The 16758-nt window shown below is 35.9% G+C and overlaps 1 protein-coding gene across 1 annotated transcript in view; it reads left to right on the top strand.

Annotated features, from left to right (window-relative positions):
- The window catches only part of ABI3BP (ABI family member 3 binding protein), a 169444-nt gene that overhangs the window by 94914 nt on the left and 57772 nt on the right, over positions 1–16758 (top strand). The window contains 11 exon segments of the mRNA XM_075168065.1: positions 171–236; positions 1903–1977; positions 3057–3131; positions 4125–4199; positions 5063–5137; positions 5694–5768; positions 7029–7094; positions 8343–8423; positions 12883–12951; positions 15660–15707; positions 16211–16285. Of these exon segments, the coding sequence (XP_075024166.1) occupies positions 171–236; positions 1903–1977; positions 3057–3131; positions 4125–4199; positions 5063–5137; positions 5694–5768; positions 7029–7094; positions 8343–8423; positions 12883–12951; positions 15660–15707; positions 16211–16285 (780 nt within the window).

Here is a 16758-nt window from a genome sequence, read left to right as displayed (position 1 = left end):
ACCAAAGCCACTTGAAAGATAGCATCGTGCTACTACGGGGAGTGATGCTGTGACATGGAAGCCTGCCCCAAGCAGGGCCACGTCTCTTTGTTTATAGCTGTGTCTTGATACCACCCATGCGACAACAGCCTGTCTGAGGACCTCAAGGTGGTTTTTGTGTTTGATCTTAGCTACTCGAAGACCAAGGCTGAAGTCCACCACACCTTCTTCCCTGGCAACCCAGCAAACCATGATGGGTAACTAGCAAACCCCCTTCTTCTTCCGTTTTCCCCTTTCTCTCCTGCTCCCCATCACGCCTCCCACCCCAAACCACCTGGCATCCTTGTCATCTTCCATGGAGAGTACAAAGACTTGTTGGTGCAGCTTGGCTTGCCGAAGCATTCGCCACACTTGTCCTGCGATTCTGTTGTTTGATCCCACGCTTTTTCCATTGCTGACAAGCATTTTCTGCGGTGACTGAGTGACAGCTTGCGGAGAGAACATATTATCGCACCTTGCCTTCAGCTGCCATTCCCCTGCTTCTTTGTGTTTTGGTAGCGAGTCTTGCTTTCTCTGACGCATTCAAGTATGACAGCGTTCTTAGGAGGCAAATTCCACCTGGGCTGGCACAAGAGGACAGCACTGCAGTTCAGCTGCCCACCAGGGTTTCCTGGTCCAAAGGTGCAGCTATTGGTTGCTTCACCACTGACTTTCAAGGCAGCCGGTTGTCATCTGCCCACACCTTGACATTGCCATCACCTGGAAGTGGGAGTGCTCTGCTTTACTGCTGCTTTTGAGGTCACATTAGGGTTTTAAGAACGATGCCTCTTCTCAGCTTTCGGTGAACCACGGCATGTTTCTTCAAGGTTCAAAACACCGGCAGCCTTTGGCATCTGGCCGTGCTGCCAACCTAATTTGGTAATGATATTTCTTGCAGATCTGGTAACAATGCAAGACGGGAATTGTCCCAAGAGATATGGTTGTGCTTTTAGCTGAACTGTTACTTCTCTGGGCCTACGTTGGGGAGAAGCATAAATGTAGAGACGAAACGGCCGTACATGAAAAGCTGTATTTGCTTAAGGCATTGGATATGGCACTTGGTGACAATGAGTGGAGATGCTCATGGAGGTAGCTTTTTTCACATTGGCAGATGTACAAGACCAGTCCTGTGGCTTGGCAGTATTTTTTGGCCCCTGAGGTACCAAAGCAATACATGAGCAGGCTGGTAAGCCTACAGACCTGAAGTCGAGTGCAAGTTAAATGTGTAATGAACCACAGTGACAAATCCTTCCCATTGAGATGCAGTTGAATCGTGTGTTCCCAGATGTGCTGGCCGTGTTTATTGGTGTCTCAGTCTAAGTGGTGGAAAGTGATTCTGAAGTGTGTTTTTGTGGCACTGGAGAAATCTTGTACTTTGTCAGCTGAGTGTCATGTACTTCAGGGCCTTTTCCAATGATGCTGCAATTCTTGTCTCTATTAATCCTTTCAGGATCCTTCTACCTTCTCTTTTGCAAGAAAATGCTTTTTGTGTATCAGAAATTGTACATCTCTCCTCTGTTTTTAAATAGTGTTTTCAAACTGAGTTTTTGTATGTCACATCTTGTCCTGCAAGGCATAAGCAAGTCTTTTTTTCCTTTCATGTCTTTTTTTTTAGTGTATTTTTGTGTTCTTTTTTCTTATTTTTCCGTCATATTGTCTGATGTCTTTGAATATTTCTTCCTATTTCTTGCAACAGCTTCTTCATCATTTGCATCTTCATCATCAGTGCATCTTCACACATTCACATTACAAAATCCATTCCATGTGCATTTGAGTTTTTTTCTTGTCTGAAGTCGCTAGTTCCTTAGTCATGGGTTGAAACCTGTTCAGTCTATAGATTCAGATGATGCCAAAAAGAATGTTTTGTTTTGCTTTGTTTTCCAGCTTCACTGGACTCTCACCATATTACTTTCCCGTCCCAAACATCTGCATCTGCAGAAATATCAAAAATAGAGACTGGTAAATTGTGTTTATGATACTTCCATAGCTTAGGATATGGTTTTGCATCAAGGATGTTACATTTACAGGCAGTTTGCTCTGATTGCTTGGTGTTGTCTGAAAAGGAATTTTGTCTGCAGTGTTTGGTAGTCAGGCTCTGTAACTACATGATGATATTCTGTGGCATAGAATCAAATAAAAAAACCTACAGGAATCAATATTGTTTTGGGTGGTTTTAATCTGTTGGACCACTAGCTAGATGGAGTCATTATCAGTTCATATATATAAAGATATATTCTTGATTGGGACATTTTACCTTGGGTGATTTTTTGTTGGTCATACTATACACTTTTTTTTTGCAGTTTTCTTCATTACTAAGCTTTTTTTTTCAAGTTATGTTATGTTATGTTGGAACTTTTCTTACTGGGGTCATAGCTGTCCAAGATTAAATTTGTATTCATAGCAAAGGTATGAATGTGTGAGAGATGAGAAGGAAAATTATCCTAAACCTGACAGTCAATATTTTAACAGTATTTTTTTGAATTTTCTGCCTCACCTTCTGGCTCTTCAGTATGTCACAAAAGTTGTGTTAATTTATGTTATGTCAATTAGATAAAATATCATAATTTAATTTAAATGACAAATTACATGATGTGTACTGTATTAAAACCTATAACTCAAAATACTGGCATCTGTTGAACTGAAACAAGCAGAGCGTTGGCAATAGAAATACCTGGTTGTAGAAATTCGTATTAGCACGTATTTTAAGTATGTAGGTCTCTCTACAGATGTAGATGATGTCAAAAGCACAGGTTTTTTCATGTTACATGTGCACAGATCAATTGACGCCTGTTGATAAGTCTGCTTTTAGGGGGACTGCAGCTTCTGTTAGGGTGTGTCTGTTAGGTGCGTTGTGACTTTGGGGTTTTGTTCATTTCTTTTCAAGCTGGAAATCTTGTGAAACTGTATTATAGTGGTGTTGGCATCTTGCAAAGCAATGTAAAGTAATATTATTTTTTCTGATTTTTCCAAATACACCCCCTCCCTATTTCTGCACCAATATGAATCTATCTCTCAGGGTTATTTACGTTTTTCTGCAGTTACAAGTTCAGCCGACCTGGAAAAGTCTATGCCTCCACTTTCCAGAACACCTCATGTGCTAACAACAACTATGGGTAATAGTAATGCATTAGCTTTTCAGTTAAACCACTTTTGGTGTTTCGATAGCAATTTTGGAAATCCTATTCATCCCAGATATTTTGGTCATCTGCCACACTTATCTTCTGCTTGAGTCATGATCATCAGCGTAGACAAAGTACCCTTTTTCACATGAGGCAAGACGACTTGTGCTTGCCGCTGAGAAACTCATCCGATAGTGTTTCTGATCTTACATTTGTCTCCCAAAAAGCTACTAGGGCTATTTTGAGATATACTTAAAAGAAGTAAGCTTGGTTTAATAATAACAATAATAATAATAATAACAACAATAATAGTGCCTAAAGCTTAATAAGAATCTTAAAATAACTTGTTTTTTTCTTTCAAGCTTAATTGTTATACTCTCAGATAGATGGATACACACATTTATATGCTCTATATTGTTTATGCCAGCACAGTAAGCTTCTTTCTCACTACTTACTGTTCAGTGATTTTTTTACTTTATTTTACCCTTGTTTTATAAGCGTATATATGTACACAGATTATACGACATTAAAATTCACTAACAAAATCTTGACAGAAAACAAAGCACTGAATAGAATTAAGACAGTCTTTTTTACAGAAATATATTTGCAGTGGTTTTTAGTTTTGTAGATTATATTTTTTCTGCCTTTTTTAGAGTGCTTTATGCTTATAACCATGGTGTTGGAAGTTCTTTTACCTTTATATTTTCTGGGTTGCTTTAAACTACATGGACCATGCTATCTAAAGTAATATTAGCTTTAGTTGGCTGACACTTTAGTTTCAGTTGTCATTTTAACCACTAGCTTCAGCTCCCACTGTAAACCAGCATTGCTCCATTATCAAGGTAAGGCATGCTTATTGTGGGTGGACCTCTGCATTGCAAATTAGGTATGTTATAACCTTTAACATTTTTTGTTTCTTCTTACAAAACAAAAAAAGCTATGTGTAGAATTAATAATGATAGATACTGTGACCTGTTTTTTTTATAGCTTTCAGTGATATTCAGCCTGTTCTTTCAAGCCCTGTGACACCTAGTAAGCCTGAAATAGCAGATGCTGGACCAGGTACAATAACCTCTATCTAGTTCTTAATTCAGTAGCTCAAACCATGCTCTAAGACTCACTGAAATGAATACATTGGTAATCTTCTCTTTCAGTGCACATTTGGATTAGACTCTAATACCTGAATTTTGAATTTAGATGGCTGTTAATGGTTGAAATTGGTGCTTTCTCACAGTTAAAATGCATATGGCAACTCATATTCATGTGATTCTCCTTCAGTATTTTGAAAAATATGCCACATAGATAATTGAGAAAACAGTATTTATTGTCCAGTAGTGCTGATGAAAATACTGTGATGTATGCTGTAGACTGCATTCTACTGCTGTAGCCTTGTTAAAAATACTAAGGAAAGTGTATCCTTAACGGCATGAAATTGGTTAACAGTCGCAGGCACTCGATGCTTCTGGACTGAAAACATAGTTGGATCAGTTGTCAGCTTTCTACTCCAAATTTTGTATGGTTTTAATGTCTGACTAATTGATTGTTCAACATGTCGTCTTCATTAAATTCCTACATTTTACACCATACCATCTTCCTAAGTAATGGACTAAAATTCAAAATGTCCAAATGTTCAACTTAAAATCTTACTTGGCAGTGGTTGAGATCCAGACCAGTTGCAATGAAGGCAGGAGGAAATGAACATCCAGAATTTCTGCACATCACAAATGCGATGATTTATAGTCACTGAAGCTCTGTGCAGTTCAAAAGACTGAATTTCTCTCTAATGCATACTAAACTCATAAGTGTCCAAACATTAGTGAAATATTTGTTGTTCTTGTAAAAACAAATTTGTTTTTGCTTATGAAGGAAGAGTTTCTTCCATTAGCTCTTTGCTTTCTTATGACTGTCACCATTTCTTCCAACAGCAACAAGTGAATCCATTCTGGAATCTTTCACACCTAAAACTTCTCATCCTTTTCAAGGGCCAAGGGTAATATTAGGTAATGTTGTTGTTTTCACCCAGTGAAAAACTCTGTGTTTGTTTTGAGCACTTCATCCCATATGAATGCATTTCTTCCAGCATATCATTTCACATGCGTAATCATTATTCTTTTTCATGGTTATAGTCTTGTTCTTCCATTGTCATTAGACTGATTCTTCTTGATATATCTCTGTATGAGAACATAGTTCAGGATGGTTTTACTGTCCTCAGAGAAGTAAAACTTGCCTTTTGCATGAAAAAGTCCACCAACCTTTTATTAAAGTGTATTGTCTCTCTCTTTCACTCTCAGCACACGCATGTGTTGCCTTTGTCTCTGATATGTAGAGCTTTCATAGTGCAAATTTTAATTGTTTTGGAGACATAGAATCTATTTCTGATCAAGGCACAGCATTTCAATATCATCTCCATTCCACACTTTAAACTGATTCATCAGATGGCTTTGACATTCCATACTAAGTTGTCTTTTCTTCAATATAAACTTGTGGCATGTGCTGTTTGTTGTGGGAAACCCTTGTTAAACAATTTGTGATTGCAAACTGAGCTCTTTCTTTCAGCTCCAAAAGAAATACCACATATTCCTTCTAAACTGAAACCATCTGCTACCCCAGAAGTACAACATGTGAAACCTGGTAATTGTGCACACCATTTTTATAAGTCAATATGCAGAGACATATGTTCACTAAAAATACGTAAGCAAAACTTCCTAAAAAGGACAGGAGCTATGCAATACATGAGCATCTTGACTAATTTATCATTCTAAAATCAGTCATTTGATGTTGCCTAACAGAAGGAATGAGAGTTAAGCTCATCAGTTTTACACATTTGGGTGCGGTGATAAAAATATAAACAAGTCCTGTAGTTTTGTAAGATTTTTAAGGGACTGGAAGGGAAAAATCTTCTTCTGGGTGGCACAAGGTTTTTTTATATCACTTGTATAAACAATATATATGATTATCATTTCTATAATCTCTTTTGCCCGTCCCCATCTCCCACTTTCACACAGACATATTATGGCAAAGATGGCATCTTTGCTAGTCACAACAGTTTGTTGATTGAAAATAAAGTACTACTCATGATCAATAAGTCCTCCTGCAGGGAACTCAATGGAAAGAATTACCATTTTAGTGGAAATAGGAGAGCTTGCTCAAAGTAGAAGGGGAAACTTTCATATACACGAGATTCATTCTTTGACCATGGGAATATTATCATCATGTCATGTCTCTTTTCCTTTTCTGCTTTTTGATCAAAAAATAGATCTCTGTACTCATTTTCTTCTGATTTGGGATTAAGGGAGATGAATTTTCCTCCTTTATTGATTCAGGTATTGGACCAATAAATATTATGGTGTGCATTACTAAAGCCCTAAAATGTTTCTGTTCTCATATCTTATGAACAGGCAGGTCAGTAAAAAACAGGACTTGCCTTTGATGTCTTATACATGTCTTACAATTGACTGCAGGCTCTGATTTAAGATTTTCAGCAAGATTTTGGCATTTAGAAGTTTCCTCTTTGGTATAGATTCTCTGGTATTTGTTATGGACTGCGGTCTTTTCTTCAGTCAAAGCCCTCATCTGTCCTTTCTCGCTATTCTCCCATAACATAAAAGAAATTTATTTATTGATTGAATCAAACAATGGATTAAAAATGTCCTGAGAACATAAATATGGGGAAGGAGCCTCAGAAGCAGACTCTCACATATACCCACGAGCATACAAACAAAACTAAAAGGAGAGTTGGGTGTTATACGTAAGAGTAGGTCTTAGTTGCATGCTTATCTAATCTATTTAAAAACAAACAACCCCCCTGAACTGTTGGAATGATAATGCTTTTGGCTTACTGCTGATACATCTACTGGTCTGTTCGATTACACCTGAATTTTTCTTTTCTAGCCCCTAAACCACCACTTTTGGAGCCTAAAACTTCTCAGACTGTTGAACAACCAAAAGCAACACTAGGTAATACATGTTTCTGTAGCTGTTGGTCACTCTTCTTTGCAGTCCACACCACAGTTTGTACTCTGTTTGTTTAATCTATGTTTAATCCATTTCTCAGAGAGAGGAAAGAAGGTAGCAAATAAGCATTCAGAAATACGTTTTTCGAAACTTAGGAGGAAAAGAAACTTGAGGTTTTTTCATACGGTTTTACTAGTTCTATAGTACAGTAAAATTTTGGGGATCAGGATTGTCTTCCATTTTGTTGGGAGTTTTTCTACACCAACACACTTTACACTCAGAAAATCATCAGAAACCCATTGGAAATACTATTGAAAGGCCAAGTGCAAGGTTAATTTGTGAACATTAATCCTAAAACTCTCAGTGAAGGATTCCTGTGGCACTAGGTGGATATGTTAATTCTACTGTTCTTTTATGAATCCTTCTGAATGTCATTGTGGCTTGAAAAACACTTCTCAGTCAATTCATATGTTTTATTCTACTCTGTTCTTTCTATAAATGTCATATGCTTTTCCACTGTGTCTATTGCTATGAAAATTTTTCTTGGAAAGCAGTCTCACTGCACTGCTTACAAGAATGAACAAAATTATTGACTATACTATCTGAAACTCACCTTAAGCTTTATCTGATGTCAGATTAACAGTCATATTTAGCTAATTACAGTTTCAGCCCATGTATGTTCAGGGGAAAAAAGTTTCTAGGACTGGTTGCTCTTAATTTTTACCATTTAGATGACTCTACTTCTATTTTATTAACACAATTCAATGACTACAGTTATGAAGCAATTCCTTTTTTTATTATTGATTCCATGTTTTTCTAGCTCCCTAGCAGTAATTTCTTTGCAGTGTTGAAAATTGAGGACATTTTTGCATATTTTGTCTACGTGTGTCTTTTGATGGTTTAAAATCGACCTGGAGTTCAGAATGATAAACAGCATTATTATTTTACCTCTTAGGTATCTTACAAAAATGAATTTGCTAACTTAATGAGAGGAACATTTTGATGTGATTGCGAGCTACAATTATATATCATAAATTTACTTACTGACTTTTACAGTGAAGAACAAGCAGGGATTTTGCTGGGCTAGTGAAATCTTAGGAAGATTTTTGAGAAGCCTTCTCAGCAAATCTGATTTGGCCATTTGCTTTTGTTCCCAGTAGCCATTCATTGCTTCATTTCAGGCTTGAAGAATGTGATTTTTATGTGATACAGTGGAAAGGATAATCTTATAATCCGGTATATTTCTTTCAGCTCCTAAAGAAGCAAAACTCACACCTTCTGCATCTAAACCTAAACCACCTGCCAGACCCAAAAAGCCACGAACTAAACCTGGTAACTAACTTCCATAGCGAACATTTGTTACAACGTATCGCTTAAGTAGTATACTTTAGTTTAAATTTATTCTGTGTGAAGCTCAGCATTTAATCATCAGAAAGATGGGCACTGAGGGGAGCTGTGCTCTTTGAGGAACATTATTTTTCTATTGAATCAAAAAAATCTGATGCAAAGCAAGAAAATTTTTGACTTTTATATCCCAAATTACCAAGTCGCATGGCCTGGCATTGAAACAAATTGTTTTCCTGCTTTTCATTTCAAAATGACAAGTTTTCCAACTTAGTTCAGCTCAGTGTCCAGAAAATGCAAATTCTGCTGCTTTGCTGATCGTTATAGCATCTTACCTAGAACCATAGGATTTGTATTGATTCAGTGATCATTAATGCATACGTAGACTTAACCTGAAATGTGGAAATAAGAGTGAAATTTTGCTCTGGAATTTAGTTAAAGGCATATTTTATGATGGCAAATGAAATTGCATCTTCACACCGGGGTTGAATTTGGTTTATGATGTATGTCAGAGAATAAAAGACACCTGGCATTTTCTGGAGCTGAAGAATAAGTGAATACAGTTACAAAAATATTACTAGTGTCACATGGTTTAAAATGAAGTTAGAATGCTTAAAATTGCATAATTGTATATTGTAAGAATATATTACTTAATCCTGGAAGAGATCAAGCAATATTATTAAATTCTTTCCAGATTCTCTGTGAATTATTTTTTTGCTCATAAAAAGAATTACTCTCTTCAGACCAAATAATTCTTTGTGAAACTTGTTAACTAAATGGTATTTATGACTTGGAACTGTCTCAAAATAGTGTGCATAATTAGTTTTTCATGGTGATTACAGCTCCTACAACATTTTTAGTGCAGGAAATCCAATATTGTATTACTAGAACAATTACATTTGTCTCTGCTGTAGATGCCTATGTCTGAATATAGACCTGAATCCTGCACAGTTTTTTTGAAATGACAGAGAAAAAAACCAACTTATTTGGAAACTGTTGCATAAAATAGTTTTACACCCTTGGATGGCCAAGATCAACACTTATATTGAGGTTTCCACAACGAATGGCTATACAACAAGTTTCCAAACTACAAAGAAGGTGGCATGATTCTGTATTTGAATCCTCTCGTTTGTCCTTTCTTTGTTAGTGGTTTCACTGATCGATCAGGTGGACTCCTTAGAAACACTTTTTAATCATAATTAAGCTTGTAATGATCTTCCTGTTAGTAGGTATTTGTGAATTTGGCATCTGTTCTGGTGGGACAAATGATGATATTCTTGTTCAGAAATTATTATTTGAGGCATAAAATATGCAGTGCATGGGGATAACCTGGCTTTTGGGTGTCAAAATGTTCAAAGAGCAGGATCTCCTCTGTATTCCAGCGTCACTTGGGAGTTCAGATTAAATTAGAAATTTGTGCCATGAAGTGGTTGTCACCTTTGCTTAACAGTGAATCAAAATAATGAAGAATATGTGCAAATTCATACTTGATCACTGACTTACTAATGACCCACTTTGAGTCAAACAGAATTCCTGAAATTGTTGAAATTCCTTGTCTCTCATTGTTAATAAGACTTTTGTACTCTTTCTGGTAAACTATTTGCCTTTTTGCAGTGGAGCAAAAAACTTCATTTAAAAACGAAACAAAACAATTTTTATTTTTTCCAACCAACCAACTGTACATTCTAGTGAAAGTTTGCAGCTGCATTCTTTTTCTTGATACGTGGGTAATTGAGTCTGTTGCCTGCATGAAGAAAATGTTCTTTTTGCCAATGTCATCATGCCCAACCATTTTACTCACTTGTATTATTGTTAGCATTAATCTCTCTATGTAAACATACTAAGTTCCTCATTTTTCCAGAAAGGAAATCATAATTAATTTTCTACCATACATCCAACTGCACTGCAACATTTTCTTTCCAGAAAAGTGCAAGAATAGCTCTTTGTAATGAACCCCTGTTGAGTCCCTGTAGATGCATTATAAATTTGCACTCTCTTGTGCCTCTAGTACAAAATGCTAGTTCTTCATAATGTGTCCATACATTTTCACTTGTGTGATATGAGACTTCTGCAAGAGAACTGCAGAACTGTTTTAATAACAAATAGGCAGAACTTATCTCTTGTAGAGGAGGATCTCAACCACCTACTATTCGTAAACTTCTGTAGTCTCAATACAGTACTGAAGTTAAGACAGAGTAATGTTAGCTAGATTGGTGCATACATGTAGTTTTTCCTTTTACAGTCTTCTCTCCCTTACCAGGGAAAAAGAAAAAACAGATCTGAGTGATTTACGATTTATCAGAAAAATGTGGTGCAATGAATATATGGCCCTAGGTTAGTTCTGGAAGAATGTGCAAAGTACTTAACTTATAAGTTAGTATGCTTCTTACTGGATTTCCCTGCTTGGATTTAGAGCAAAGTGTAGTCCTGAGGCACAGATACGTTATGCAGTACTCAGTGCTGCCATGCGTAGAAAAGTAGTCTCTAGTTGTTAAATAAGTAAGAATTCCCTGCTAATCTTTGTCATGACAGAGCAGTACTTCCACATGTGGCAGTTCAGAGAAGAACTTGGTAAAGAACAAAGAGATCCTACTAGTGAATGATTTTTCCGTAATTGCTTCTAGGTATTCTCATTCTTCACCTTTTGACCCCAACTAGTACCAGAGCCCTGTGGTTGGGAGCAAGAACTGATTGCAGTGGCTGAGTTGGATTTTTATGTTTTTTTTCTTTTTAAAAAGAACAGTGCTGTCACTTCACGTGAGCCACTTCATGCATTATCATTTTCAATGGTATGGCTTTAAAGGGGATTGTCTCGAGGAGAGATTTACCTACCCAGCAGATGTTACTTTAGAGATCTGATTCCCAGAGAACATAGGAAAACTTCACAATTGCTCTCCGTCGGAATTTTTTTCAACTTTTCAGTTCCCAGTAAAGCTTCTCCTTCCAAACCTAAAGTCTTTTTGCATACAGAATAGCCTATGACAATGCTGGGTAATTGCTATGTCCTTTCACAGAATCACAGAATGGTTGAGGTTGGAAGGGACCTCTGGAGTTCAACTGGTCCAACCCCCTGCTCAAGCAGGGCCACCTAGAGCCGGTTGCCCAGGACCATGTCCAGAAAGTTTTTTAATATCTCCAGGGATTGAGACTCCACAATCTCTCTGGGCAACCAGTTTACTTAATTGCCCAAATGATTTGTTTTGAAGACATTTTGGAGTATTTTGCTTTCTTAGAGTAGTTGCAATAGTATCAAATACATCAATCATTAACTATAAAAAAAGCCAGTAAATAAATGAGGGAAGATTTAAAATTCTGAATGAAATATGTCAGTTCCTTTATTCAGTCTTTTAAACTTAAACACAGTCCCCCCAAATATAATCCCCTCATCACAAACTTTCATGCAAGAAAATAGAGGCTTTTAAATTAATAAAGTAATTTCATATCTAAACTGACGGAGTTTTGAAGTTTTAGGTCTCAGATTTTGTGGTATTTAAAAGTTTTAAGATTAATTCCTCAAAATGACGGTACTTGTGAGCCTTAAAATGTTTGTGAACTTCAACATGACAATTTGTCATTATGTCCAAAAATAAAGTTTGAGGTACATTATACAATATTCATAAATCATTTTTTCTTTCCTAATTAAAATCTGTATCATGATAAAGAGAGAGAGAGCACCAGGTGGTATAGGTAATAAAACATAGGCTGAGAAGAGTCAAAGCAGAGGAAACAAGTGAAGTAAAGTGTGAAGGTCTGGATAAGCATGTTGATTACTTAATGATTGTAGATGTATTTGGGAATGAAAATGGACTCCAATTGTAAAGTCATGCTAATACTAAACAATTCTACCGACTTTGTCTTCAAAGTTCATCTTTTTCAGAGTCTTTGGAGCTCTTTCCTTTCAAACCTAATTAATTGCTTTGGAGAGAGATGGGAAGATTTTTAACTTGATTATCTAATGTGCTGTAGCACTAGATAACCTACTGGGATCTTCAGCCTTACTTTGTGTGACTTTGCAGTTATTTACACCTGAAATCTTTCACATCTAATGTTTGCTTCACTCTCAAAGAAACTCAGGAAAATTAATAGAAAGATTTAACAAAGAAAAAAGAATTCTCTGGAACTGTTTCTTTTTCGTGGTCTACAGCTGTAAAGAGGAAAAAAAATTGTCGGGAAAACAGGAAGATGAAGTCTCAGAAAGCTCCTCTGCCAGTGGTGTTCCTGTGGCATAAATGCACCTTTGTTTTCAAAGAGCAGCAAAAGCTGCACAGGGTAGTTACTGTTGCTTAAGAACATTCCGTAAATTTATTACTTAGTCAGTGTTTCCATTTGAATAGTGGGGAGGAGGCGGATTTTAACTGGGAAGCAAGAGCAGCTGAGCCATACCAGAAGTTGAGAAATAGATATAGATGCACCTGTATTTCTCTCAAGAAAATTCTCTTTATTCCAGCAGCAACCATTCCGGTGTCAGTCACTACTAGGAGTCCCTACACATATGAACATCCAAAGACTGCAGAGGGTAATGATTACAAGTCATCTTTAGTCATTTTTCTTTTCAGTGGTCTGATAATATGTGCAGTTGAAAACACAGTTTCCTGTAGGCTTCTCGCTTATTCATATGTGGTCCAAACCCAACAAATGGAAATAGAGTCTTGGTGCTTTATTATTTCTCCATGTTTCTGGCATGGAGATACTGTCTTCTAAAGGACAGGATATCACTTCAAAGGTATCTGATTAGAAGCCTCAATTACATTAGAAAAAGAAAGAATAAGACTTATTGCAATAATAAAAATTTTATGAAATATAAAAATAATATACTTAATCTAAAAATCACATTTAAAACTACAAACTGCTGAACAATTTCTGCAGAAGGGGGAGCTCTTTGTTGCACATAACTGAGCATTGCTTGATAATTTCTCAAATTGATGGAAAATATTGCATCTTTTCAGTTAATCCATGGAAACCTGTGTTCAATTCAAGAAAATAAAGTAATTCTAGTTTTAGTGAAGAGGAAAGTTTATGTAAAGTAATACCTGATAATTATCTTTTTTGGTATGGGAATATATATTTAGTGATGTGTTTAATAAATATGTTTTTAATGTAGACTAAGAACAAAGGTGTCCTTTGCAGTGACCTTTGAAATGTTATATCTATTTCAAAGGAAGATTTGAGTCACTGTTTTTATTTACTGTGCAGATTGTATTCTGAGAAGCACTTTAAGACGTTTTCAGAGGTATATAGCTTTGGTCTTTAAAACCTGAATGAAGCCAACTACACATATAATATGTATGGATGAGGATGGCTTTAAGTCTGTGCTAAATTATTTGATTAAATAGAATCAATTTGTTTTGGTTAATTAACAACAAATCACTTAAATTCACTGTTTCCAACTCCAACAAGTTCTACTCCATAAAGTATTCTGAAATGACCTTGATTTACCAAGGGCAACATTGGATAACAATGTTTTCTTAGCATCGTTTCTTAGCTCTCTTTTCTTTGGCTTTTGGCTAAACTCTTAGAAGCTAATTTTGCTGCAGAAGAACATTTGATTATCCCTTTCTTCAAAGGCTCTGTCTGCTTTTTTTGCCCATATCCAAGAACATTTTATGCATTAAACCCATAGCACCATTTTTTTTCTGTGTTTATTCATTGATACGAACTGAAGGTCATTTCCTAGACTTCATTTCTTCATTGCTGAATGTGAATGTGATTCTTCTATGGGACACCATTTACTTTTAGCTTAAATACTGGTTTTTACAAACCAAGTTTTTTCCAGTATCCGAAATCACAATCCACACATTTGAAGACCAAATAATCTGCTAAGACCGAAACACCTCAAGCTAAATCTGATAGGGCACTTCTTTTGAAATTGTGTACTTTGAGGCTTGCTATTAGTGCAGAAAGTAAAAAAAGTGAAAAACTTTTTTTTCTGGAGGAGGGGAGAAGGAAGTCATTCATTATTTTGGGATAATGTTTATACAAAGAGAAACCAAATTGCTTCAGAAAGCAATTTGCAGACCTAACAAAGACTTTAATTTTACTCTGAGTATCTGAAATTTTTTTTATTTTCAAGAACTCACTGATTTTCCAAAGGCAACCTGAAAATAGAAATGAGTGGTTTATAGAAAAAGATTTTTAATTTGAATTCTGAAGGTAATTGATGAGCTTGAATAATGGCAAAGTCATTGCAAGCCAGGGATATGTAGTGAGCACATTAGAAAGATTAGTAACTAGTTTAATTTTTCTATACAGTATGTGGCCATTGTCGACAGAAAGAAGTTAATGCTGTTTGTTTTCGCTTTTTTCCTCATTTGCAGCAATATTAATACTAGGCTATATTATACTGTGAATGTTAATAGCAGTGTAAGAAATACTGTAGTATCAAAAGCATCAATTGCAAACAAAGTTTTATAGTTTTATTTATTGTAAATCCCATTTTTAAAATAGGTAGGTGTATAAAGGAGTTTGGGAGATGAGTACAGGTTATAGAAAAGGTTCTATCTTTAGGTGAGTATGTCTGTATGTTATATGTTACTTTAGCTGTTACTGCCGTGAGAAGGGAGAATTTGTTCTGCCAGGAAATTTTTATAGATTGTGCCGTGTTGTAATTTAGGATTGTGATTTTTTTTTTTTTCCTTTTTTTTTCCCCCCAATTTGGCATAGTTTGTGAGGAGGAAAAAAAGGACATGATGTATTGGTTTTGTGATCCAAATTATAAGAGGATATAATGAGAAAAAACTAAGAGGCTTTATCAAAATAAGTTTTTTCAGATAATTATATAGCTGTACCCATAGCAGCCTTTTAGTCCTCTGTTTGACTGCTCACCTTAGAGGAAAAATTCAACTGTTTTGTCATGGTCAGCATGCCACTTTCAAGTAGTAGCAGACTTCAGTTTGGGGATACCTGACATTTTTGTATATCAAGAGTCCCTTGCTGTCTCTGAGTTAAGCTGTGTGATCTCTTCCCTTGCTTGTTCTAGGATTTACTGATTTCTATTAACATATTTTTTGTTCCATTGCCATCAAGTTTGTGCAATTATATTTTTCTTATTGAACCTATATTATTAGGAAGTTTAATTGTCCATGGTTTTAAAAAGTAAATGTTAATTTGAAGATCCGCATTACTGTGGTGTAGTATTAGCACTTGCTTTTATACTTACCAGTGGAGTAATTGTAAGTTTTTTGGACTACGCTCCATATTTACTCTGTCACACTGTTTCTGTTGCAGTCTTGGAACCTATTACACTTAGAATTGAACCACCAAGGTCAACGATAAGTAATGATATTTCCTTCGCAATCTGTTGTGTTTGCTTTTTCATCACAGAAAGCATCACTGAAGTTAATCACCTTATGCCTTAGGATTGTTTCATTAAACTTCATTTTTCTTCTAGGTAATTCTGTTGTTTGTCACTCATGACAGTTGGGCATATTGGTCTCTTCACAGTTGGAACGTCTCCTTTTTTTAAAGGGAGTTTTTAAGAAAATGATGTTGGCAGCTCTGAATCACCTTTCTTGTAATTATGCTTGCCTGTGCTTGCCCCAGCTTTTTATTTAAAAAAATAAAACTTGAGCTTCAAAAATGACTAAAATTCCACTCTCTTGCTTAGATTGTTGTAAACACAGGGAGAGTATTACCTGACTTTCTTTCCTACTTCATATAAAGAGACTTTTTTTCTCTGTTGCAGGTGTGAGGTTTCTGTGTTTGTGTGTTCAACTTGATATCAGACACTTAAGTGCTGTGCAATTTAACCAACTTGTTACCCACATTTTCTCTTCCAGCTCCAAAGGAGACTCAGCGTATTCCTTCTAAACCTAAAACCTCACCCAAACCTCATATCCCACAGGCCAAAGATGGTAAACTGCTTTGTGTGATTATTGCTAATACAGTTTATATTGGATTGAAACGTATTTCTGAGCAGCTATTTAGTTATCTAAGCCAGTTAAAACATAATGGGGTTCTGTTCTGCTGTGTGTTCAGTGATTTATTTGCAGTTTTCAGAAGTAGTAGCATTCACTAGGTATTTTTCATCATGCAGAAGAATAAACCTCTGCTACTTCATGGCAGCAGGATGAGAATATTGTTGTTAAACTCAGATTACAGTGGTAACTAAAGCAAATACCTAGCAATTAAAGCATGTATTATGGCTATTTAGGTGGTACAATTCTTTCCCACATTGCTTTGCATTGTTAGAATAAATATATTTCCCCTTTAAGTCACAATTACATAATTTCATGACATTATTATTTTCTGTATAAATGAGTAAATTACCCAGTGCATAGTTACTATTTGTTTATAAATTTTAATATTTATTAGCATTAATGATCAT

This window comes from Calonectris borealis, chromosome 1, assembly GCF_964195595.1.
Source record: "Calonectris borealis chromosome 1, bCalBor7.hap1.2, whole genome shotgun sequence".
Lineage (NCBI taxonomy): Eukaryota > Metazoa > Chordata > Aves > Procellariiformes > Procellariidae > Calonectris > Calonectris borealis.
Note: the sequence above shows the minus strand (reverse complement) of the source record. Positions and strands in the feature narration are given on the sequence as shown.